The 24,726-nt window shown below is 45.8% G+C and overlaps 1 protein-coding gene across 4 annotated transcripts; it reads right to left on the bottom strand.

Moving 5' to 3' along the window:
- Nucleotides 1-384: 384 nt before the first annotated feature.
- Nucleotides 385-23,205, bottom strand: efr3bb (EFR3 homolog Bb (S. cerevisiae)). Of its 4 annotated transcripts, XM_076167349.1 has the most exons (24): nt 23,031-23,205; nt 22,453-22,590; nt 14,772-14,848; nt 13,471-13,598; nt 13,046-13,196; nt 10,794-10,915; nt 10,329-10,478; nt 8,076-8,210; nt 6,600-6,678; nt 6,297-6,432; nt 5,930-6,088; nt 5,683-5,794; nt 5,485-5,536; nt 5,168-5,340; nt 4,900-4,975; nt 4,547-4,708; nt 4,278-4,409; nt 4,119-4,186; nt 3,885-4,012; nt 3,526-3,617; nt 3,377-3,425; nt 3,139-3,245; nt 2,999-3,048; nt 385-2,896 (listed from the first exon to the last, which is right to left on the bottom strand). In XM_076167349.1, the coding sequence occupies exons 2-24, from the start codon at nt 22,457-22,459 to the stop codon at nt 2,791-2,793; spliced, it is 2,451 nt and encodes an 816-aa protein (XP_076023464.1). In that variant the 5' UTR covers nt 22,460-22,590; nt 23,031-23,205; the 3' UTR covers nt 385-2,790. The 4 variants fall into 4 exon arrangements, with proteins under 4 accessions (XP_076023464.1, XP_076023454.1, XP_076023471.1 ...); XM_076167339.1 differs by lacking the exons at nt 22,453-22,590; nt 23,031-23,205 and adding an exon at nt 21,357-21,616; XM_076167356.1 differs by lacking the exons at nt 22,453-22,590; nt 23,031-23,205 and adding an exon at nt 19,859-19,919.
- Nucleotides 23,206-24,726: the final 1,521 nt, after the last annotated feature.

The raw sequence follows: 24,726 nt of genomic DNA, 5'->3' as shown, positions 1-24,726 counted from the left end.
CGGAAGAGACAAATAAACTGCAAGGTCTTGATCGAATGATATACTAACTAAAAGAGAAAGAACTACATATATATAAAAAAAAGAAAAAAAAAGAAATTTCATCCAGATCCAGACCAAATTGAATCTAAAGTCTATTCTGGGATAAATATGCAGGATTGTTTTCATTTAAATGTTTGTGTTAGTCAAGTAAGTAATAACTTGACAAAAATATATCAAAAGCTGACAAAACATCCTGTCAAAAAGATGACAAATTATATTTCTTTAAATCCCTGGATCTGAAAGAGCATCAGCACCAAAACGTAATGGGTTCTTCTCCTTTCGTTTCCTCAAAATGGTTCAGATGGATCTTCCTCGCAAACCAAACAAACAAACGAGGCCGAACAGTCATGTTTACAGACGAGTTTATTCTCACAGATGGTCATAGAACTGTACAGCACGGCAACATCACTAGCATGCAAAGTCGGGGCCTGACACTCGTAAGGCATTTTCTCCTTGTAAAAGCTGCCTCTGTCACTAGGTAATCCAGTTTTTAAAGTGCAAAGTTCACAGAATCAACAGATTTGACCTACAGCACTACACTGTAAACAGATACATCAACCAGACATGTAATGACAAAAAAAATTAACTTGGTTTTTTCCGTCAGTAAATTTTTACGTTACACTACGCAAAGACAGCAAGCGGACGGATTTATGTGTTTTCTCTGGGAACGCTGCAAAGTTTCCAGATGCAGAGAGATTCTTATTAGATAATACAGAAGATTTAGACAGCTGCCGCACGCATGTCGCTCTTTTAAGGTGAAGGAAGGAGTCACTAGATTAAACTGTAAACTATGTCTGATTAGTTTGGTCTTATGTAATGACTGGTTAAGAAAGTATAACCACGCGAACAGATGCATACATTCAAACGCACACGCACACACACACACACAGACACTGGCAATGGGAGTAAACATGATACTGGACATTCTGACACACTTGGACTCAAAGAGGACACGTCATCGAAACAAACAAAGCCAACCGGGCTGGACTGGAACACATGACGACCGGGTGGCGATTCAGACGCCATCATCTACGTCACACACACACACACGACACGAATGCAAGATGGCAGCGACACATGCCACGCCCAGTTAATTCACAGAAGCGCAGGACTAGAAGGGGGGGGCGGAGCTTTATCTAACGTCGTCACAAAAGCAAACAGTCTTGCAGCACTGCGAGACCAACAGAAGGTACGATTCCAAACACGCTAGAGGATCTGCTACCTACAGTCGGGCAAAGTGAGCCGGGCTAATGCCAAATTATTGCCTTTATACTTTGTTGTCATAGCTGTGTGTGTGTATGGCTTTTTAAGATTTATTCAAATCCCACTACATGATTGAGGATGTTACCGCTAAATGACAACAATACGGGACACAGTGACACTAAACCTGCCCTGAAAAACTGTGGCTAAAATTGAAAACTAGCTATTAAACTATCAAACTCTGTGTCCTTCTCAGAATGGACTCTTGAATACTTTCAGACCTGACGACACGATGCACCGGCCTTTAGGAAATGTCATGATTACAAATGCAGACTGCATTCTAGACCGACAGTGCTGTCCAGTCTCTTGTATTTGATGATTTGATTTGATGACATGCTGGTTATTTATTGAAGGACAAGATTTAAAAAGTCAATACTCACTACTTCAACTTCCCCCCTTTTTCTACACAATCAGTGCAGTGGCAGTCTACAATTCAATTCAACATAATGCACAAAAGAAACCGTCCCTACACTGTACATCAGCTTATAGATTTATATATTTCTCTGTATATACACATTTATATGGGAGGAAGATAAATTATGATTTGATTAGAGTCATTGTGAATTGTTAGAGCAGTGTGTGAGTGTGTTTTGCCTTTCGTAATGCACAGTTGTGTGTTTTTAGAGTGAATGACGCCGTCTCGGTTTAACATGATTCACCACTGAGTCCTTATTAGGGAAGAAGAAAAAAAACAAAACAAATCAACTATCTGGCTTGTAAAAATGTGCCTCGCAAATAATTAAAATCAAAACGTTAAAATAATACAATTGGCATGGGAAACGTCCCATATGAAACAGAAAGCACATTTAGGTAACGATAAAAGCGTTAAACGTTAAATTTTAGGAGCCGAGGAATGTGGAAGAAGGATTATAGTTCATTATTAATACATATTAACCCCTATTCCACTTGAACATGTGATAGCACTACATGGCTGACCAAGAATGTAAATGTAACTAGTTACCATAAACTCTCCCTGGCCTCATAATGACAAGAAATGCTTTAAAAAGAATCAAAAAAGGAAATGCAACATACATTACAACAAAAAAAAACAAACAGAAGATGATTACATAATTTTTAGGAGGAAGGGCAATATGGCACCCTGTAACAGAGGACAAAAAAAAAGAAACGCCACCGTCAAAAACCCTCCATTGGCTGTGTCCGCTCAGTCTGGCAGGCTGTCAGGGAAGAGGTTAAAGTAAAGACAGCCAGCTTGTTTTTACCTGCGGTTAAAAGGATAAAAGAAAATGTCTTCTCACGCAGTCGGGTCAAAGAAGACAAAAGGGAGAAGTGACTTGTTCTTTAGTTGGCTTCAAACACTGCTTGTTTTTGCTGTTTGAGTCCATGTTGAAGACGCCTGGAGTATAGACTAAGATCAGTTTGCCCCCCCAAAACCCCCGTTTCTGACCCTTTAGTGTTAAACAGGGAACAAATGTGATATCTGATCCGAAGCTCTGGACACACACACGCTGTAACCTTGTGGTGAACTCTGACCTAATACACACAAAGGTCAGGGAATTTCATCTCGTAGATGGGCACAGATCTGCTCTGGGTTTGGCCGTAACCCGAGGAGATGGTTCCAGACGGGCTGGGCGGGGGTCTGCAACGGCCGAGGAGACAGACAACATAATTAGATATATTTAGCTAATGATTAACCAAACGCTGCTGCGCTGGAATAACATGTTCAAGTTAAAGCACTTACCTGATTGTAATCTCAAAGATCTGATTTAGTTTGCTCTGCAGTAAAGTGGCCTGGACGTGGACAAAGACATCACATGAGAAAACCGCAAAAGACTTGAAAGGTTTGAGGCGCAATGTGAATGAAATGAAGTCTTTCTGTACCCTGGCACCACAGTGGGCAGCAATCTCTTCAAAGGGAGCCTTCTGGAATTTCTCCACCACTTGCCTCCTACGCTCCCTCTCTTGCTCCTCCATACCCACACTGTCCACTAGAGGGAAACAAACGCATTATAATACATTACACTTCTCTGCATTCTATCTTGACAGCCACAATCCAGATTTAAGCAGGTTGAATCACTCTGCTTTAAAACCTTAAATACTGATAAATGCGTGGACGTACCGATGGCATTTTTCAGTGTTTCAAATGTGATCTCCTCCGCTGGTGTCTTCTGTGGGAGAACAGAACAAGGTCAATGACTGGAATCGCAAAAGCTTTTTGAGCGCAGGGATGAATACGAAGTGTGTTACATTTCAGCTTCTTGCCCTCACCTCCTCTTTCTCTGGACTGTTCCGGGACTCCACCTCCACCTGGAGTGAGATAGTCTCCCCGATGCTCTTCCTCTTGGACAGACGATCCTCATCTGACGAGACAAAAGTTTGACTTTCATCCGGCTGATGCAGGATGTACACAATAGGTCAAACTGCAACTTTTAACTCCTATAGAACTGCTCATGTTCAAACAGTAGCCATTTCTCTCACTGAACAAAATGTAAAAGTCTGCTTTAATGATCAAAATAACCGTAATCCCTTCTAGTACTTTTCAGGTCTGCATTTCTACTGAGGCATCACTAAGGGCCACGTCTTATAATCAGTCATATCTCGGTTGGCTTGTTGTCAGAGCTCCTTACCTGTATACTGGGGGACGTAAGGCGTAGCGAGTCTCTCCGTGTTATAGCCGCTGCCCCCGAGGACCTCTGTGATCTTCGACTGCAGAAACAACACGTCCCCTTCTACCTTCTCCAGCGAGGTTGGCAGCCTGGGGAAGGGAAGGAGAGGGGGATGACAATGACAGCACAACTTAAAGTCATGAGCAAGAGGTGCTCGGTGTCGTATTCTGAGTTTACGCAGACGCAGGTACATACTTGGGGTTATCGACGAAGACATCCTCAGGCAAAAGGTACAGACTTTCTTTCTGTCTCACCTCAATGACCTGAGACAGACAGAGGGGACGGAGGAGGGTAAAGTCAGATATAGGTAGTGGCGCACAGTCATGAATAAATAATAAAGGTGCAGGCCCAGACCTCATGTATGTGCTGACAGAAGGCGGGGACAGTGGTGAGCTGACAGATGAGGTTGAGGTAGGCAGCGGCGAGGGCGTGGACTGCACAGCGGTTATACACAGGCATAGATTCATCAGTGGACAGGGCCAGGTCCTACGCAAGGACATAAAGACAAATCAGCAAGGACATCTGGACCGGGGGGACGAGATTACACCTTTGAAATCCCTTCCCTTAAATGCACCGTGCCCACGTTATGACCTTGCAGTGACCAGACGTCGGTGCATCGGTACCTGCAGAGCGAGGGCCAGGCGGATGAGGTCCACCACCACCTCTTCGTTAGCCAGTTCCACGCTGAGGAGGGCCAACAGGGCGAAGAGGGTCTCGTAGTGCTGACGGCCGCTGCTCTGCTCCTTGCAGCCCAGGTAGACGTGTCTGTACAGCTGCTGGCCGTGCTGTGGGAGGAGGACGCACGGGGGAGAAGCGAGTCAAGACGGAGACGGACAAAGAGGACAAAAACACAGGAAAAATAGAGATTTTACAGCAGTTTGGGCACATTATTAATAATATTATTTTATATAAAGACTAAAAACTATTTTTGCGAAATTTTACAAATTTGAATCCGAGTTGAAAATTTAAAATGAACCTTTTTCATGAATAAGTTGTCCTGTCTAGAGCACTTGTCGACCTTGAGCTTCAGCATGGAGATGTCCGAGAATATGCTGCACAGAAAGACGCACAAACAAACAAATTACAGCTTAAGCAAGAAATAAGCCGTGTCAGTTGTTTCAGTCTCAGTCAGACAGTCACCCTCCCATCTGTTTCCTACTGTAGCCTCTAATCAAAGTGAGTGGTTTTTCTCTTTGACTGACATTTTAAGTACTTCCTAAAATTGATCCCACACCCCCACACACCTTATTGTGGAGAACTTGGGCCGGTTGTCTTGGCGGTCGATGAGACTGAGAAGGATTTGGAGAACCAGCAGCCGAACCTCCGGATCCTCGGTCAGAGAGAAGGAAAGCAGCGGCTCCAGGAACGAGCTGGGCATCGCTGTCAGCATGTTGGTGGTCTGGAACCCTGCTGTCACCTGATGCGTGGACGAGCACAGGTGTGGAGGTTAGTGACGACCCGAGCTGCTGAAATCTGTTGCTTCTAAACCAGTTAGGTAACCACCGACAGTTTGACTCTGTGGTTCGTAAGGCAGGGAATTCACACGAAGCTGAAGACTTACCTGGACCAAAGACTTCAGTAACATAATCTGGATCATCCTGGTACCTTCAGGCCTGGGGAGGAACGAGCTAATTAACACTCCAGCTGATATCAATTAATCAATTAACTTCACAGATCTCACAGATTTCAGGGAATTACCGGTCGACATAAACGTTTAATATACGACTGCCTGTGTTTAGTGTACGTCCAAGCATCTCACCCAGAGCCTGTGGAAGGGAGAGCCGGGTGAAGCCCAGGGACGGGAATCTTGCCCATAATGAAGAGCATGACCTCTGACCTCTGGTATGTTGGCAGAGTATTTGCAAAAGAACCTTAAAAAGAGAGAAAGGAAAGAGATGGACTCAACAGAAACAAGAGACAAAGTAGAGGCTTGTTGCACAAAGACTTCACACATTTACACACATTTACACACACACACACACACACACACACACACACACACTAACCGATGGTCCTGATGACGGCCTCCTGCAGCTGTCTCTCCTCATGGGCTTTGATGATTTTGGTGCCGATGTTACTGCCATCATAGGAGCCGGTTAGCTCGTAGTCCACGCTCAGGCGGAGCTGTCGCAGCAGAGTGTTGAATACCTCCAACACGGTGGGGCCTGGACACACACATGCACACACACTGATTACAAACAAAAGACCAGTTCTACTAGCCGGTTTTACCATAAACAAACACACTTCCTTGTTTCAGTTGCCATAGTGAAAGATGGAGCAGGAAAGCATTTGAAAATCATCATAAGTGATAACAATGTATGTGAATTTGTGTATTTGTGTATTTTTGCTCCTGAAGCACGCAAGTCCTCTCACCTACAGAACCGCTGGCTGCGATGGCGGCTGCCTCCAGCAAAACCTCCACTATTCCGGCTCGCACGGTGGCAGAGTTCTTGCTGTTTGCGTCCAGGTGACCGAGAAGCTGCTGGATTACCAAGTGAGAGTGCTGGGACTAAGGAAGAGAGAGAACGAAAAGGATCAAACACAAAACACGGTACTGTTACACATCAAAGTAAACGCCTCGGGATTCTGCTACAAAATCCCCAAAATGTGACGTACAAAGTTAAAGAGGGAGGGAGGGGAAAGGGAAGGAAAGAGGGAGGCGTTGTTGTGCCTTACCTGGATGGAGTACATTATGATCTTGAAGCAACGCACCGCAAAGGTCTTCCCCTCCCATAGAGAGTGGTTATCTAAGTGCCTGGGGGAGGAGAGACAGCGGGAGAGAGACGGGGGAGGGCACAGCAGATCAGCAGAGCGTCAGTGGACAACGGCAGGTGACGGAAAATTCAGAACACAGGGGGAAAGAAATGTAAAGAGGCAGCATTAATATATTTCTTAGTACGTGGCGGCGTCTGTAATAGTCACGCCAATGTGTTTTGGCGTTGTGATGCTGCTGAAAGAGAACTGTAGAATCCTGCACTCGTAGCATACGGGGGGGGGGGGGCAAGGTTAGACAGATAAATAGATAAATGACTGGAGCATAAAACCGAAACCGAAAAGTTGACAGTGATGGATGCACTTGGCGAGATGCTCAAAGTCAGCTGGTCTCAAAGCCCATCGCCACGGAAACGAGCAGACAGGGAAATGAAGAGCAAAGTCATACATAACTGAACAAGAAATTAGGCATAGACGCTAAACCTCAAAGGAATCTTGTGGCTTAAAATATCCTCAAATGAAGATTTTCAGCTCGCTGTGTTCCCCGTTTGATACATTTTAATCTATCAGACACAACAAATCTCTTAACTGGCTTAGCTACGGCTGCTAATGAACCAGCCAGTCAGCGAAGAAAGTCATTTGGGAAATACAGTATCCAGAGAAACAGCAAACCAGCTCCGACCCTGATTACACTTTCAAGTAATTTAAAGCGGGACTGATTTAACAGGTTGGCTGGGTTTGCAGGGGCACGGAGCCAAGAAAGGAGGGGTCGGCGCCACGCACGGCGGAGGGAAAGCAAAACAAACAATTGGCTCAAGAGTGAGAGCGAGCAGCCTAATGTCTAGGGGGCTCAGCGATGCAGACAGATAAAACACACGCAGGGAAAAAGATATTGAATTTCAGGAATGCAAATGCACTCGCGTAAGGAGAGAGAAGACAGTGAGAGATGAAGAGGCAGATGACTGAACAGATGATGCTAATCGCACAGAAGCCTTGCAAAGAAATCCAAAGTTACGTAAAAGCCGAAAAACACGGAGGAGGATGAAGGACGGACGGAACGGCGGACGGAAAGGGCTCGATCGGAGGAGACATCAGAAAAACGGGAGAAATCTGTGAAAATGCTGCAAATTCAAAACACCCAACTAGGTGACCAGAAATATGACAAAGTATAACCTTTAAAGGTAGAATTCGGCACGCATGCGGTTGGAAAATGACACGAAATAAAAATACTATGCCTCATCCAGATGGTGCACTCAGCCAGTCAATAACAAACACACACAACCTTACTCTGACCTTGTGGTGCCACACGTGAACCGACCAAAATAAATGGCTCTACGTTGCCCCGAGATACCTTTTCCCCGCAAAAAAAACAAAAACAAAACCAAGACACTAATCACAGAGAGAGGACGAGAGGTAGAAGTTCATGCGGCGCAGTCTCACATGAGCACGGGCGTGACTGCGTTCTTGATGTTGCCATAGGCGGCACGTCCCAGCAGCTCCCTGAAGCAGCGTTCCGTCAGCTCTATCGGGCTTTCCTTCTCCTTCTCTGACGCCTGCAGGGGAGACGGGGAGCGGCTGGAAACAGGGAGGGGAAGGATGCAGGTGAGGAGGGAGGGGAGGAGAGGAGAGGAGAGAGCAGGGAGAGGGAGGAGGCGAACGGCGATAAGCAGGGAGGGAGCAGAAGGCGAGATTAGAGGTGGGAGGGGGAAGATGTAACAGAGAGAGAGAGAGAGAGAGAGGGAGAGAGAGAGGGAGAGAGAGAATAAAAAGACAAATGTAAAGAATATTCAAATTTCTTGCACATAAACACTGAATTGCAGCGTCACTGCAGCCTTTCCCCAGTTTGTTTGCTGATGTTTGTTTACCTTTACATTTCTCCTCTCTTCGCACTCTGGCAGACATGCCCATGTCTGCATTTGTCCATGCACGATAAACACAGAGCGCCAAACACAGAGCCCTGCCTTTCTTTGTTCTCATGCATAGTTAAAGCCTCTGCACAAACTCTATCTTGGTTACGACTGGCATTATGACGCCATTATTTATTAACAACGCGACTCTCTCATCCTGCCTGCTGCTGCCTGAGGTCACATGACTTTCCAATCGCTCGGGGGGGTTCTGCCAACTTCACTCAAATCCAAAGCCAGAAATTTGACAGGCGGTCGAGAACAATTGAAAACATGGCAAAAAACTGAACTCTCACTATGTAACGCTTACAAGGCCACTCTCATTGACACCTACACTCCTGCTTTAACATCTTAATAGGGCTTTTCAAGTAAACTTTGAATACCCGAAAGAAAAGACTTCAGTGTGAGAACATTCTGTTTTCCTCTCCCTTTGCCTAATGATTTGGAAACTCACGAGGAAGCAGTTTGTTTGAGGAGAAAGCAGGATTATCAGCATCTCAAATTTACTTGGGATTAATTACCGACAGCTGAGCTCACATTTTTGTTCTCCTGTGTCTGAGACAAAATTTAAAGGGGACACGTTCAAACTGCCGTGTTCTTATTTTCGCCAAGGCTCTGCAACTGCTCTGCTGTGCACGCTGAATGAAAACCACCCGTTTCAGATACTGTCTCTTTAAGGCCCCCTAAATTATACGGATGAAAAGATGAACGACCACATCTCAAGAGTGTGTGAATGCATGTTTAAATGCAAAGGAAGGTATGTGTCATTCATGCATTTCAATTGAGGCAAGGGCAGCAGAATCATCACCAGGGGGCGCATAAAGCAAATGCTAAGAACGTCAAACTAGTCGCCAGGCTGTAAACTGAGAGGGGGAAGCACATTTAAATAGATCTTGAAATAAACAATCTGCAGAAGTACATCTAAAAAGTCAAATTAGAGACTTGGGAGGATTCAGGAATCTTGCCCAAAGTTGATCCTTGAATGACTTGCACACATGCGCAGGGGGGGATTAATGTCCAGAAAACTGAACCATCTGTGACTTTAATTAAACTCTCTATGAATTGCTGTGGATTTTTTTTCGCGGCTGGTAATGACTGGCTGAGCTCAGTGTGAGCAGGAGTGGAGGGTGCACAGCAGGCGCGGGCCTCATAACACACAGAGCGGAGGGAAGCTGAGAGGGCATGTGGCTCTCTTTCACCGCATGTCTGTCACTGTCTCGCTCTCTCTCTCTCTCTCTCTCTCCGTCTGTCTCTATATTCTAATACCCTTCTATCCCTCGTCCAAGCCTTCCCATGATCCCCCCCTAAAACCCACATCTTGCCGTCGACGTCACAGTGAATTTCAGCATTGTGCAATCTTTCTGCAGTGTGAGTTTCACCCTCTGGTTCTCACTTTCTCCTGCATTTTATTCCTAAATTGGCATCTTCAACTTGCCTCTCAACACTCCAGATTGCGCCATTCCCCTCCTACTGATTAATTTCCGCCTCTGTTCATTCTTTCTCTCCACATCTCTGCAAAACTTTGTCCTTGGATGCTGCAGGTGGGTGGACAGACGCCCATAAGGGGAGCAGAGCTGTCACTGCACTCAGTCAGTCACAGTGTTGATGGTGATTGTGTAAAGCGTGGGTGATGGCTGGCTCGACTACTGGGACTAACCTATAAGCTACGTAACACAACACCGATGACCCACAAAGGGAAAGTTCCAGACTTTGGACACTGACCCACGCTGAAGACATCCACTTCCACATTACATATGATTATCTGGCTGTGAGGGAGCATTCTCCTCACCTCTCTGTACGCTCTGTACTCTGCAGGTTGAAAAGCAGAGAGGGGACTATCTTGTCCATGTGCTGAGGGTCCCAGATATTCGCCTGCAGCTCGTCGTTCACCGTCTTCCTCACCACACCCTGCAAGCCCTTGATACCGGCCATCCGGATCCTGGAGGAAACAAAAGTTACGTGAGCGAATGTGATGATAGAAGCGATGCCAAGTGTTTGTTTACGTTGCAGATTCTGGCTCATCTGATATCACTACAGGTTATATTAGCCATGTCTGTCTCCATCACTATCTGGTTGTTACCCTTTAATTTTTGCCAGGTTTATTTTAGGTATTCAAAGCTGTCATTCTGTTTCCGCAGGTGTCAAAGAACAAATTCTGATGAGTTTCAAAAGGAAGGAAAAGTGCAGAGGGGAGACTAAAATAAGGTGTCTTGAAGTCGTTCAAAAATAGCAGTTTACAAATAATAACATTTACTTGGTACGGATGTCAGGGTCCTCGAAGTTGGAGTGGCACATTTCACTGAACCGCGAGACAAAGAAGTCGTAGCTGCGATGGTAAGATGGCGTGTCCTCCTCTATGTTGGCAAACTTTACAAACTGAGAGGGGAGGAAGCAGAAACATCACACACACGCACACAGAGTAAATCGACTGTTCAAAAGCGTGCATTTATGAAAAGTTCGTTAAATACTTTCAAGTGAATGATCAACGCGGTGAATAGCGTCAAACCATAATGTCATAACATCTCATTAGGAGTTGAGAGCACAAGGCCTAGGGAAGCTCCCCTGCTGGTTCAGGAAATGTCAACCATAAGCAAGCTGACATTTGGCTTCACGCCGCTTGCCAATTAAAAAAAATATGAACAACTCTTTTCCTGCGAGCCAGACAGAAAGGAAGACTACCTGAGGTGAAAATTAGGAGGTGGATGATGAAGCACATAAACTCCAATTCAAAAATACTAACTGATTGAATGCAGTAACCCCAAATTTAAGGTTACGAGAGTCCCTATAAAAGTATAAAAGTAAGTGTTTTGAAAGGAAATTGAAGTGCTCTTGAGCAAATTAAATGGAGCGACTCCTTATCTGCCTTTGCAAAAGCCTCACAGCAGTCATCAGTCCAAAATTGCAGTTAATACTGGAGCGCTTCCAGATATCATTTATCAAATCTCCCTCCGCCTGCAGATATTCACATCAGCATTTGCAGATTAGTGAGGAGTGAAAGCAGCGGATAGTGTATATACAGTGTGTTCTGTGCGAGTGTGTGTGTGTGTGTACGAGCTGAAATAATGCGCATGAAGGCTATAAAGGATTTGTTGAAAGCGAGAAAGAAAAAAACATTAGCGCAGGAAATGTCACGGCTATCCATAGTAATTCTGAGGGTTGTATTGGTGAGTGGGGCCGTAACTGAATAGAGCGCTGCTGTGTGAGGTTTTAAAGCCCTGTAGTGATGAACTCTCTAATCCTCCCACAGTAGTTACTACATGAGCACTTTTATTCATGCGGAAACGTATATAATCTGTGACATTTTTCTCCAAACGGAAAGAAATACAAGATTACATGAGTAATCCTGCATTCCGCCCGTTATCGACTGCGTTGAACGATGCGGTGGTGATGCAGAGGAGGCACGGCGAGGAGTGATGATGTGCGGGAGTATCGTGTTGCACCTGTCCTAAATACAGCCTGTCACCCTATGTAGGAAGAGATTGATGGCGGGATTATGAGCGAGAGTGACGCGTCTAATCGCTCCGTAGATCACCGCCCGAGCTTTACCGTTGCGGTCTGCGGATAATCTGATTTCTTTGATATGTCCTCTGCTCTCCCCTAGCAGATAGCACCCATCACCAGATATCTATCACTGCCACTGCCCGCCGACGTCTCGCCGCGATGATATTTCTCAAACACTGGCGCTGTGTTCCAGTTAATGTTCACCATTTGCCCAAATTCTCCCCATTAGTATTATTGGTAAAGTGAAAGCACCCGGTCTAGCTTAGTTTGATTGGATAACACCCATCACTGCTCCGAAAAATGGGTAGCCCTGTGCTCTTTTAGATTAAATATTCATGTTGTCCTTTATGTTACGCTTCTGTAGTATTGCAAGCGTTTGTCAGAATTGTGACACTGTTATGCAACAACCTTATATCAAGTGACAGACATGAATCCGCTCGACAGCATGCGTCTGCTTTCTCCATGATAAGATCCAGAGGAATTTGACTTCTTTCAAATTAGGTTAGATTGATTTAATGTTCAAATCTTCACCGTCTAACAGAAAAGATAGCATAGACGCGACAATTTCCCAACATAACATTACATAAATCTGTCTGTTTCTTGCGGACAGGCCTGACAGCTAAAAGCTTGGGATAGAATAATGAGAGGATTCAGCCAAAATGGAATTATGTCAGCATTACCTAAACTGCTGATAACAGACAACTGGGGAAGGCCACTGTCTGAATATTCTGTCCAAATGGAATAAATTTTGTCTTTTGTCTGCAAGGCTGTCAGCACTTCACACGCCACGGCTTAGTTACCTCGTCTGGTCAGTGAAGCTCTGCCTGTCTCAAGCCTTGAAACGTGTAACAGAGAGAGCTTCATCATTGTACCGATGTCTGTGTGTGATGTGACGGAGTTGGACTGACACCACTAAACTTCATGACCGAGAAAGTTGAACCCGCCGGCTCGGTTTGACTCTTTCGGGCGCGGCGGCACATTGAGGCGTAACCAGCGGACACTCACCGAGTTGGTGCCTAGGATCTGCAGGCTGGGTTTGTCCGCCTCCAGCAGCTTGCGCACCATTTTGAGGAAGCTCTCCACGAACAAGTTGATGCTCTGGCAGTGGCAGGCCATCAGCAGCTGGTCCAGGGCTTCCATGGCGATGCATACATAACTGAATTGGAGGAGACACAGACATCAACAGGAACTAAATAAGAGTTTATGGACAACCTATATAAACCTCTACGATGAAAGGCTATAACATAATCTGAGCACTGTCTTACTTGGAGCTGCAATGACCTCGATATTCTCAAAAGTTAAAAGTCAGTGTGTGTACTACATCTGAATGAGTCAAGTTGATGAGGCGCTTAGAATTAATGATTTTCGGTCTGCATACGGTTTTTATTAGGTCTTTTGTGAGGCGAGCGACGCGACCCGTTTCTACTCACCCGTATCGGTGCCGAGCCACGTCCCTCGACAGCCTTTCAGACAGGTAGGCTCCGATACGGTCCAGCTTCTCCGGAGCCGACAGGGCGTAGAATGTCAGCTTCTCCATGTTGGCTTTTACCAGCCCATCCTGAAACGGACAGAGGACCAAGTAATATGAAGATCTGGATAAAACTGTGACAAACCCTTGGAATATGTAGAGTAAACAATGTGAAATGATTATGTCGCTAGTTTGTTGTTAGAGGTTGCAGACTGATCAAATTTTCTGTGACCCATATCATAAATACTTTTGAGCTGACGCAGTGGTGTGTGTGTGCTGTAGTGTGTATATCTGTGCGACACACACTACGAGTATAACTGGACCACCTGAGCTTCACCCTTGACCTACTTTCCTTTACAGGCTGGCCATGTAAAGCAGAGAAACTAAAGCATCCACCCTCCACTGAGGTCCCATTTACTGAGTCGTGTCCCCTCCCTGGTCTGCGTTTCAGTCATTTCTCCTGTCAGTGCGGCTTTCTGCACCACAGAGGCTTACATGTGTTGGATTGAACGTCTATGAAAGCTGGGTGTTGATTTTTCCTTACAGGTTTCCTTTGCGACAACCTCTTTGTCTGTATTTCAGCATATGGAAGCAGACAGCTTCATTACTCCGAGGGTGCATGGGACAGCGTTAGTTAAAGTCTCTGTGACAGCAGCTAAAACCAAAATTAGAAACCTGTTTTTGGAGCACAGTGTGCCGAGGTCTATGCACGTCCACACACACACAGTAGGGTGCAGTTGTGGTGAGCTGAAACGTAAAAGTGGGCTACTGCTTCAACACGGATGCACAAAGATGTTTTCCTCCTAAATGAATCGCCTCTCAAACTAACTGGCCTGATGAGTCACCCACATCAAATCTCTGCTGATGGAACGATGCCAGAGATGAGGCCTGTGATGTGACAGCAACAGCTTTAAAGGAGGCAGTCCCGAGATGGAGGCGGTGCAAAGTTTTCTTCTCACCTCACACCAGTCTTCCTCAATGTAATATCCTAAAATCACATAACTGTTTTTATATTTATCTGCCCAGGGACTACATATCAGATGACTAAATAAAAGTATTAAATGAATTAACTGCATCTAACTGAGACCCCGTACCTTCCCAGGTGTTGTCGTTACCAAGAACAAGTGCATTAGGAACACAATTTCTAAGTAATACAGAGTCCGAAGAGAAGCTGTGAGGAAATGGGGTTACCAGCCTCTGACACAAAGCACAGCTGTGGCGTTGCTGCAAGCAAAACGCCACGTCTCAGCTGGGGCCTCTCACCTCTGGGTCTTCTGGGAAGATGTTGTCCACCAGTCGCTTGTACCGAGGCCTCAGCGCCCCGCAACAACCACAAACCCCTGAATAAGAAAGAAGGAGAGAGAGAGAGAGAGAGAGATCAAACTGACTGATGAGGCACAAGTAACAGAAAAGCAATGCAAACAAAACAGACAGAATCAACTAGGTTTGCAAAATCCAGTTCATAGCTTTGATCTGACACAATCTGGGTCAGAACACAGAGGCGGACAAAGTGTTATCAAAGATCCAATCTTAATTAAAAAAAACATTTATTATCTCAAAATCGCCTGGGAAAAACATTTCCGGCAGCAAAGTTGGTCCCTTTACTATTGCGCGAAATAATGAAAGCTTTTATCCCCCGACACAAAGCCGGCTGGGTGAGAGTTATGATGCTGTGAAATGACTTCTGAGGAAGGCGAGGAATGAAAAGAATGTGGTCACGAGATATAGAAACAACAATGCAGCTTAGACGAGAGAGAGAGAGCGACACACACACACACACACACACACACACACACACACACACACACACACACACACACACACACACACACACACACACACACACACACACACACACACACACACACACACACACACACACACACACACACACACACACACACACACACACACACACGAGGAGGAGCCGGCTCGAGAGCCAGCGGGAACGGCAATCCGATTGGTCGAGGGAATTCAGCAGTGGTGAGTCATGAGGGGACCCTGGGAGAATAAGGACGTTAAGTGAGGGGATAACTGCAACAAAATAGCAAGGAATTAATCACTCAATCCTTCTCAGAGCTCAGAGAAGCCGTTATTATCCTGCCAACATCAAACAAACAAGATAGGAACGTATGAATCACATAACATAATGGGAGAAAGTAGGTCATTACTCTGTCAGTGCCCTATTCAACTTTAATAACAGTGCAAGAGCTTAACTCTTCACACGTGTATGATGTCAACAACTGGAAAAGTTGAACAATCTGCAAAGGAACAGCTTTCCCTCTTTCCTTCCCTCTATTCAAGCAGATCAGTGGGAAAAAAGGCCTCTGACATTTTCCTCAGTGTAATCACAAGCAGGGTGTCAAGTGGAATTTCTCTCCCGCGTGGCAGGACAAGCTGTGGACACGTCAAATGTCTGGTGTTTCGTCCGTCGGTCTACCGTAGCGGCGGCGGTGCGACAACAATGCAACGGGCTTATGTCATCGTGGAATAAAGCTCGACTCCCAACTCGCGACAGCAAAAACGGCGTCGGGTTATTGGCGTTCCCACCCACGTGTTGTGCAATGCCGCATTTAACACTTCACTTTTGAAAGCGGACTGATCACACGTTGACAAGTTTGCCAGCGGCCCAATTACCACCCCAACCACCCCCGCCGCCCCACCCCTCACACTGCTAACACACGCTTTCTCACTTGACCCTTGAGACCCAAGACAAAGAAACTATTTTCCATGTGACACCCGGAATGTAAAGCACCTATGGATACACTCAGGCGGTCACAAATCCCAAATCCTGCGTCTTGTGATGGCTGCACACAGAAAACGCTCCCGTAACAAACTTTCCCTGGAGCTCCCTGGTATACTCTTTGAGCTACTTTGAGCTCTACTTGCTTATCTGACTGCAGCAGGAGCTCGAGCGCGTGTGGAGTCAGGCTGCTCGGGTGCTTGTAAAGGACAGCGTGTTTCGAGGCCTCCGTGTGGGAAAAAAAGTCCTGCTGAACTCTGAAACTCGGAGCTCTGCTTTATCTCTGAGAGGCGGCGACCATTCATCACCCCGCTCCTCTTCCTCCATCATTTAAAAACACTAAAGGGGCCTCGACTCCCTCCTCGGCCCATCTAACCTCGCTCCACACTCTTCCCTCCACCTGCCGGCACGTTTAAATGCGCCTTCAATCATCAACACAACATTAATTGTACATGTATGAATCCTATGAGTTACATCAATGTATAACCACATTGTTGCCTTAATGTTGTGAAACTGGGTGCAGCATCCGTGTGTGTGTGTGTGTGTGTGTGTGTGTGTGTGTGTGTGTGTGTGTGTGTGTGTGTGTGTGTGTGTGTGTGTGTGTGTGTGTGCGTGTCTTGGGTGACACTCTTCATATTTTCTTTGGCATGACATCAGAGGCGGCACAACCTGTTTGTTACTTTTACTTTCGAGTATGACAAAGTTTATACAGATGTAAGCTACACCGCAGAGCAACGTTACTGCAGCTAGCACAACATCTTCCTCCTGCACTTTCCCTGTACATGTTACTGTGTGACTCCTACACAACGCTGCGCACTCTTAAAGGTTCTTCAAATTCTAGAAACCCCCCCGACACACACCAATTCAATTGCACATAAACTAATGGCATTTAGTTGCGTGTTGGTGTGCTGGTTTAGCATTCAGGAGGTGATGAAGAGCAAAGAGGTGGGAGGACTACAATTTAGACGACAGCTGTGAAAAAACACAGCCCAGCAGGGGGTCTCACGACATCCACCCACTGCATGGCAAGATGACAACACAGGGAGGGTCCGGACGGCGCGCTCCTTCTCGCTCCACGCACGCCAGTTTGTAGAGGCAGAGGTGTGGAGGGGAAAAATGCATAAGCAGATTGGAGGTAAACAAGGAGTGGAGGTGTTTACAGATCGGTCCAAGTCTGGGGCTGCTGGGATATCTTTCAACTGTTTCTATGATTGGATCCTGAGCTACACTACAATGTGTGTGTGTGTGTGTGTCAGACCACTCCCGATCCCTCAAATCAACACAGTATGGAGCCTGCCAATCACAGAGCTATTTATAATCCCTTTCACAATGGGCTGGTACTTGAACAGATGACATTGCCCATCTAACCGGGACGTCATCGGAACGCTTCCACGATTGGGGCGAGAGGGGGTGAGAGAGGGCGAGAGAGAGAGAGCGAGAGCACGAGAGCGAGAGAGAGAAACGGAGAGGATGAAAAACTGCCTGATGAAAGAAATGAAGAGTGAAGAAGAAGGACAAATACAATTTACTTGTGCCTTAAATTGTATTTGTCCTACTTGTTTGTGCAGGACATACTATAGCTACGGTAAACAAACACACACCCCCCACCCCCCTACACACACAAGGTAGTGTGACAAGTAGTCCAGCACATCTTGCAGTGTCATATCTGCACCTGCTGTCCCAAAAATGCTATGTTGTTCCCAAAGTCACATAGCAGACAACTGCGAATAAATATCGTCCGGAAGCCAAATGTTTCTGATCTGTGCGTGCGTGTGTGTGCGTGCCATCCACACTCACCCAGACCTCACCTATACGCGAGGTCGTGGAACACTTTGCCGCCGTAGGCTACACAGCTATGAGAATGCACAATGCGGACACATTGTGATTCGGCGATCCAGCAGCGCAGGCATACACGTGGAGCGGCCCCCATGCTGTACATTCAAAGGGGGTCGTTGCGTAAGCGCGAGGAGGGGGGGGGGGGGGGGGGGGGGGGGGAGAGAGAAGTTTAGCTCTGCCATGTTTGCCTCGGCCAAGAAGGGGCGGCTCGGCGTCTATCAAAAGTGTGACAGACGAAGGGAAACTTAGGAACTACACACATGCATGCCCACATCGCAGGACAAATGAGGCTCAATACAGGGCCCGCAAACAAAATCATTGATTTTAAGGGGAAGCTGTGCGTCATTAGGGGAGCTTCTGATAGACACTGACAGCTTGTGTGACACTCCACCAGCATGGAGTCAGTCAACATGAACAACTGTCGCAATGGCTGCAGCGCTGCAACGGCACGACCACAACACAACACCCCAACGCTCGCTCTCCATCACCATGGGTCCCACCTATTGAGGACCTTTACCCCCAGGACTGTCTCACTCTCTCACACACACACACACACACACACACACACACACACACACACACACACACACACACACACACACACACACACACACACACACACACACACACACACACACACACACACACACACACACACACACACACACACACACACAAGCAGTTACCCGTGTACATGGCGCTTCTTTGACTCTTCCATTGACACATGATGCAGTATACACAGACATTCACTAACACAACATTAGTACATACTGTAGTTTCAACAGTATCTTTCTATTGTTGTTGTTTATCCAATTAGCAGTTAACCCAGTTTAAACCATTTTCACAGTTGTTATTAAGCAATTATGTTTCAGATCCAGGGACATGTGTACTAGGCATGATCCCTGCTAAACAAAAACAAAGAATAAACCATTCAAACGAAATTTCATAAAGCCTAAGTGCTGAATGAAACCTCATTATCTCCACTGTGCAGTGACGCCAAACTCACATTCATCTTCTGGTGTACGGTGCCAGTTGGATAATTCATTAGCTTATTAAAATAACCAAGGCCCCTTTCCCATCAATACTCTACAAACTCCATTTTAATTAGCGCTAATCAATTATTCAATCAATGAGTGGTATATCAGCGCCAGAATTTGACCTAGAGCAGCACAAAAACACAGTGTATACAAAACCAATCCCTTACATTTTGAGCACTTTCCAGATTTACAATGAGAATAGATGGATATTATTTTATAGGACATGCTGAGCAAAACGTTGATGAATCGCCAAAACCACAGAAAAGACGAGGAGGAGAGTCTGACGCACGGTCACACACTCTCACACACACACACACACACACACACACACACAGTTAAAAGCTGAATGCTACAAATGCAGTGAAACACAACGTCAGCAGCAGGAAACGATATGAATGACATTTTTTTTTTTAAGTGCTGGACGTCGTAATCGAGTCTCGTCTGTTACCGAATATAAACATCTCGGCGCGCGCGGCGGCAGCGGCGGCGTCTCCCCGCGATGCTGTAATTTAATAGAGCAGAATCCTCCAAAGAGTCCAAGTTCCCATCATGTGTTAATGAGACGATACACTGTGGTGACTTGAGAGAGAGGCGCAGTCTGCTACGAGACAGATAAGAGGACGTGTGTGTGTGTGTAGAATGAAGGGAAACCGGTTCAACACTGGATGGTTCACATTGCCAACATACACACAGTGACGAAACGAGACAGACCCGAGTGTGATTGTTGTTCTTACCGTACATCGATCGTGACGTGCGGGTCGCTCACTACGGTCGCCTGTGTTTCGCACACGCAGCTTCAGTCGCTCACACGGACACGCTGCTGTGCCCGGGGCGACTGCACAGGAATACACACACACATGCGCGCGCGCGCGCACGCACGCACACACACTGCTCACACGCGATGAATGCCTGCACGTGCGTTCGGAGCTGAAAGCCCAATGAATGCGGGCTGTGATTGGTGCAGAGCCGTGCTGGATGCGATGAGTTACACACACATACATACACACACACGCACTCCCTACACACACGCGCACGCGCAAAAAGGGGGCCGAGCGGCGACGTCAGAGCATCGTGTCTTCGTCATGACCTTGGATTTTCCCATTTGCCTTCTGCGAGCGCCCTCCCTCCTCGAGAGGATACTGCAGGTTTCACTGGTGGACACGTCTTCACACACACACACACACACACACACACACACACACACACACACACACACACACACACACACACACACACACACACACACACACACACACACACACACACACACACACACACACACACACACACACACACACACACACACACACACACACACACACACACACACACACACACACACACACACCAATCGTTTTCTCACAGTTCCATAGAGAGGGAAAGGACAGGGGGGGGTTAGAGAGGGAGAAGACCTCCCACCCACACAATCTCCCCCCCCCCCCCAGCCTGCCTCACTCTCCCTCCTCCTCCTCTCTTCCATCATTAATCTTTCCATGTCTCCTGCTGCACTTCCTTTCCGTTTCTCCTTCAATGCATGTGTCACTTCCTACCATTTATCTTCTATTTCAAGTCCACCATCACATTGACTTTTTTCCCCCTTTTCTTCTCTACAACTTTCAAACAGCGTTCGCCTCATCTGTAATGCAGAGAGTTTGCACAAAATGGTTGATTACATAGAGAATACTCCTTATTTGCATGCATCAAAAGCTGTGGACTAACTACAATAACATGATACAACTATTTTGCCAATTTCAATTTAGATTTCGGTTTGATTTTCCAACAACGTAGCTCATGGACGCGGGCAGAGCGTCTCACCTGCACATGAACACAAACAACACTTTACAGCATTTTTACACAGGCCGAAGAATTGAGCACAGAGCTGTCAACATGACGAAGGAAAGGATATCAACTGTATAATTTTCTTCCCGAGGATTAGGGACTCACACTCCGGACAAACAGGCACGTTGACTTCGACAGACAGGTGTGATGAATATAATGCAGCTAAAATTAGACACAAGCTTCCTTTTAATCAGTGACCCTGTTCAACTGCAGTATGTTGTGAGTGCCAATCACAGCCGCTGTTCTGATTCATGTTGATTACGCCCCCACACACACACACTCATCGACAAAAACTCTGAAAACACACAACACAGCTTGTAGGTGAAGTTCTGTCTCTCCTAACATGACTTTAAAGCAAAGAAGGAGGACAGAGGAGGAGGTCATGTCACTTACCCTTGCCAACACGATGGTCTAGAAGGGTACGACAGTCCAGTGCCAGCCTCTGAGAGGCCGGGACATCGGATGCAGGCAGGGGCATGGCAGACACACACACACACAACTGCCCACACACACACACAGACAGACAAACACCAACCCTTTCTCCTAACTTAAGCCAGAAACTCAGGAACAGCTATGGACATTTAACGCTACAAACAACAAACTACAAATCTATTATGTTTGCCGAATACAAATCACTCCAGCAGAACACACAGACACCGATTAAACAGAAAAACTCTCAACAACCACAAAACAATTATGGCCCTTTCGGTTTAACAAACTAACCAACAGGAACTTACTTGCATGCATTCAGAACTGCCTGGTTTGATAGCAATTGAACACTACTACGCACACGCAACATACATCTGCCCTCAAGTCACGTCTCCACAGCAGAAGTAACTCAAACTTGCGCATCAAGTTTCACAACAAGCCTCAGAAAAACTCAGACATTCTCTAACGGTCCCAACTGACAAGACAACAACTCCTCCACCCCTGTCCTGAGGCTCTGTGGACATTTACATTAGGTACACAAGCTGGATGAACATATTAACCGAGAGATTAGCGATTAGTTCCTTCGATAGCAGCTCTGCTCTCTGTTCCTCTGTCTCATTAATAAACATCTCACTAACACAATGGACCTCATTATCCTGCCGTCTCTCTGGGCGAGAGAGGCAGGGACAGACACAGAAAGAGAGGAGGGGAGAGAGGGAACTGTAGGACAGCTATTCAGTCCCTCTGCTGAACGTTCAAGGAGTTCAGCCAGCAGCAGAATACAGCACAGGCAGGAATGGAAGTGAGTTCAGAGGAAATTCACGATTCACCATCTGACTATCTTGGCTTCAGAAAATGAAATGTGCGAGTCTATGGATGCATTTGGAATACTAATGGAAAGCTCAAACATCAAACATGGTGCTTTACAAAGTCGATCTCCGTGGTGCTGATTTGTGATCGATTTTGCTTAAACAACGGTTATTGATTGATTCGGTTGTTCATTAGGAGGTCATGAATGATCACAACTGGAGCAGGTGCATTGACTGAAAGTACTAATCACCTGTCATGTTGGATTATAGCCACAGGGGGGCGTTGTTCTTCCAGGTTCAACAGAGGCTTGAAGATGGGGCACTACGGCCGCACAGGGCGTCTCTACCGGGGCTTCGAAAATCAGGAAAACCGGTGGATTATCATTGGCCTGTGGAACATCCAGAATGCCAGAATTAGCCGACATACAAAGAAACATTGATGATGAAAATCGAACAGGAGCCTATGTGAACTTACTCAAATGCCAAACGTTAACGTTTATTCGACAAATGACTGGGACTATATAGAAATGTAAAGTTTTTGCCGGTGAAATCCCAAATCACACAGAAGCCGCTATAAATGAGCGTAAGCGATGCTAGGTAACGGTACAGGTATCACGAAATAGACTTTGCCTTCCACTGAAAACAGTTTGATTTAACTTTTCTACATTTTCTTATAAAGCTTTGACACGTAGTTCACACATTCATAACATATAGGCATTATTCTAAGATAGTATTTCGGATTAAATATTACACATGCTAACGTCAGCTGCTTGGCTCGCTTAGCTCAGTTAGTTGAACAACATCATCAGTGTCCTCACATATTACTCACCATGAAGTGAACAAACCTAAAATCCCCAAACGCGTTGCATGTCGGCGGAGAAGGTCGGACACTTTCCACTAAAAAGTTGTAGATTCCGCCCAGACAGAGACTAGCAGCTGGCTAGCTGTGGCTCGATCACACACAGCTGTCATGCATCGAGCCTCATGTGTGGAGTCATCATCCTGTTCCTACATCACTACATCATGCAATTACAGGAAAACTACACATTATGATTAATATGACAGCATCTGTGCGTATACAAATTCGTGGAAAATTCTGCAAACCCACTGGAATTTCACGGGTTTGTGATGTAAAACCTGATATTGTAGGATTTATGCGACAGAAACGCAGACAAGTCGAGCCACAATATCGAACATTATTTATGTTGTAACCTTTACATCTTTAGTGGCGATAAACTACCAAATAAAAATTGCAAATCATATTGATTACATCGATCACTCTTGGACAATAAAAAAACTTCATCACTGTATAAGTGTGTTTGTTATGGAGCTACAGCTGCTTTCAGAGTTAACCGGTGACACACATAAGTCACATTCAGAGGTAAGTAGCAATCTCCTGCAGTCAGTGAAAGTCATAAGTAGGCAAATATCAAGATGCACTCACATCATTTTAGGTTTATGGTTGTGTATTGCATTGACTATTCTATTGGATGGGCATCATTATCCAGATGTTGGACTACCCCAGTCAAGCCAGACCGCAATCCCATTGAAAATATATGAACTGACCTTAAAATGTGCACCACAATACCCCCACAATTTGAGAGGTGTTGACCTTTTTATCAGGAAGAAGGGTGTACAATTTAAATTTAAGATGTGTGAGGTCAATAAACACTTAAATGTCACATTACAGGTGGAAAATGGTCCAGTTTGTCTTGATTTCAGGCAATACATACACATTCTTTTTCTTTTTAGATTTAGAGGCTCATAAAGCATGCAGGGCAGGTTTCTGTCAAGGGTCTCTTAACTCCTCTAAGCCATCAGATCCCTGAGTCTGTTACTGTATGTGGCGGTCGTTTGCTTCTGTGCTGCTGTCATCTCCTTTTTTCACTTTGCGGTAGACGGCTGATGTCGTGTGAGCCCTCTAAAGGGGATTACACAAGCTAGGATAGTTACTGAACTAATGACGCTCAAACATAACATGTATAAAAGGGTTTTATGTATAAGGGGTTTGGTAAATTATACAAATCATAGTAAATTATCATTGTATTTTAATGCACAAGTGGGAAAACCCTCGCAATACTACTGTTTCAAATTCATATCTTAATTTAATATTTGTTTTCTTGTGCCCTGAATTGACCTGTGAGCCTCTTCAGTTTCAAGGGCGCCTGTGCCACTGCCAACAAAGCTGGCATGCATTCCCTGCTCATCACACGCATGTTTACGCATTTGTGATTCTCACCAAAAAATCAATCTGTGTGTCCAGCATTCGTAGAGTGTTTGGCAAGCACGTAGGCCATGGAGTTAAATCTGCCCCTGGTTTGGCTTCAGTACCTGTGGGAATCAGCTGCGTACTGGATAGCCAAAGCATGTAGTTGAACTTTCATGCACACACACACACACACACACACGCAGGCACATACACGCTCTCTCCAATTATAGCAGGAAGATTCTTGTTCTGTTCTTCTTCTGGTGCCAAACATTTCCCAACTCCTGATTCAGTTGTTTACAACTTCAGAACCACACAG

This window comes from Genypterus blacodes, unplaced genomic scaffold (genome assembly GCF_046128005.1).
Source record: "Genypterus blacodes isolate CSIRO-AG114 ecotype Tasmania unplaced genomic scaffold, CSIRO-AGI_Gbla_v1 ptg000013l_1, whole genome shotgun sequence".
Taxonomy (NCBI): Eukaryota; Metazoa; Chordata; class Actinopteri; order Ophidiiformes; family Ophidiidae; genus Genypterus; species Genypterus blacodes.
Note: the sequence above shows the minus strand (reverse complement) of the source record. Positions and strands in the feature narration are given on the sequence as shown.

Coding starts and splice junctions, on each gene's coding strand:
- efr3bb (XM_076167339.1), bottom strand. CDS start 21,441: ATGCCCCTGCCTGCATCCGATGTCCCGGCCTCTCAGAGGCTGGCACTG. Junction 4,709..4,899: donor ACAACTTATTCATGAAAAAG/GTTCATTTTAAA, acceptor CTCCTCCCACAG/CACGGCCAGCAGCTGTACAG. Junction 4,013..4,118: donor GTCTTCGTCGATAACCCCAA/GTATGTACCTGC, acceptor TCCCTTCCCCAG/GCTGCCAACCTCGCTGGAGA.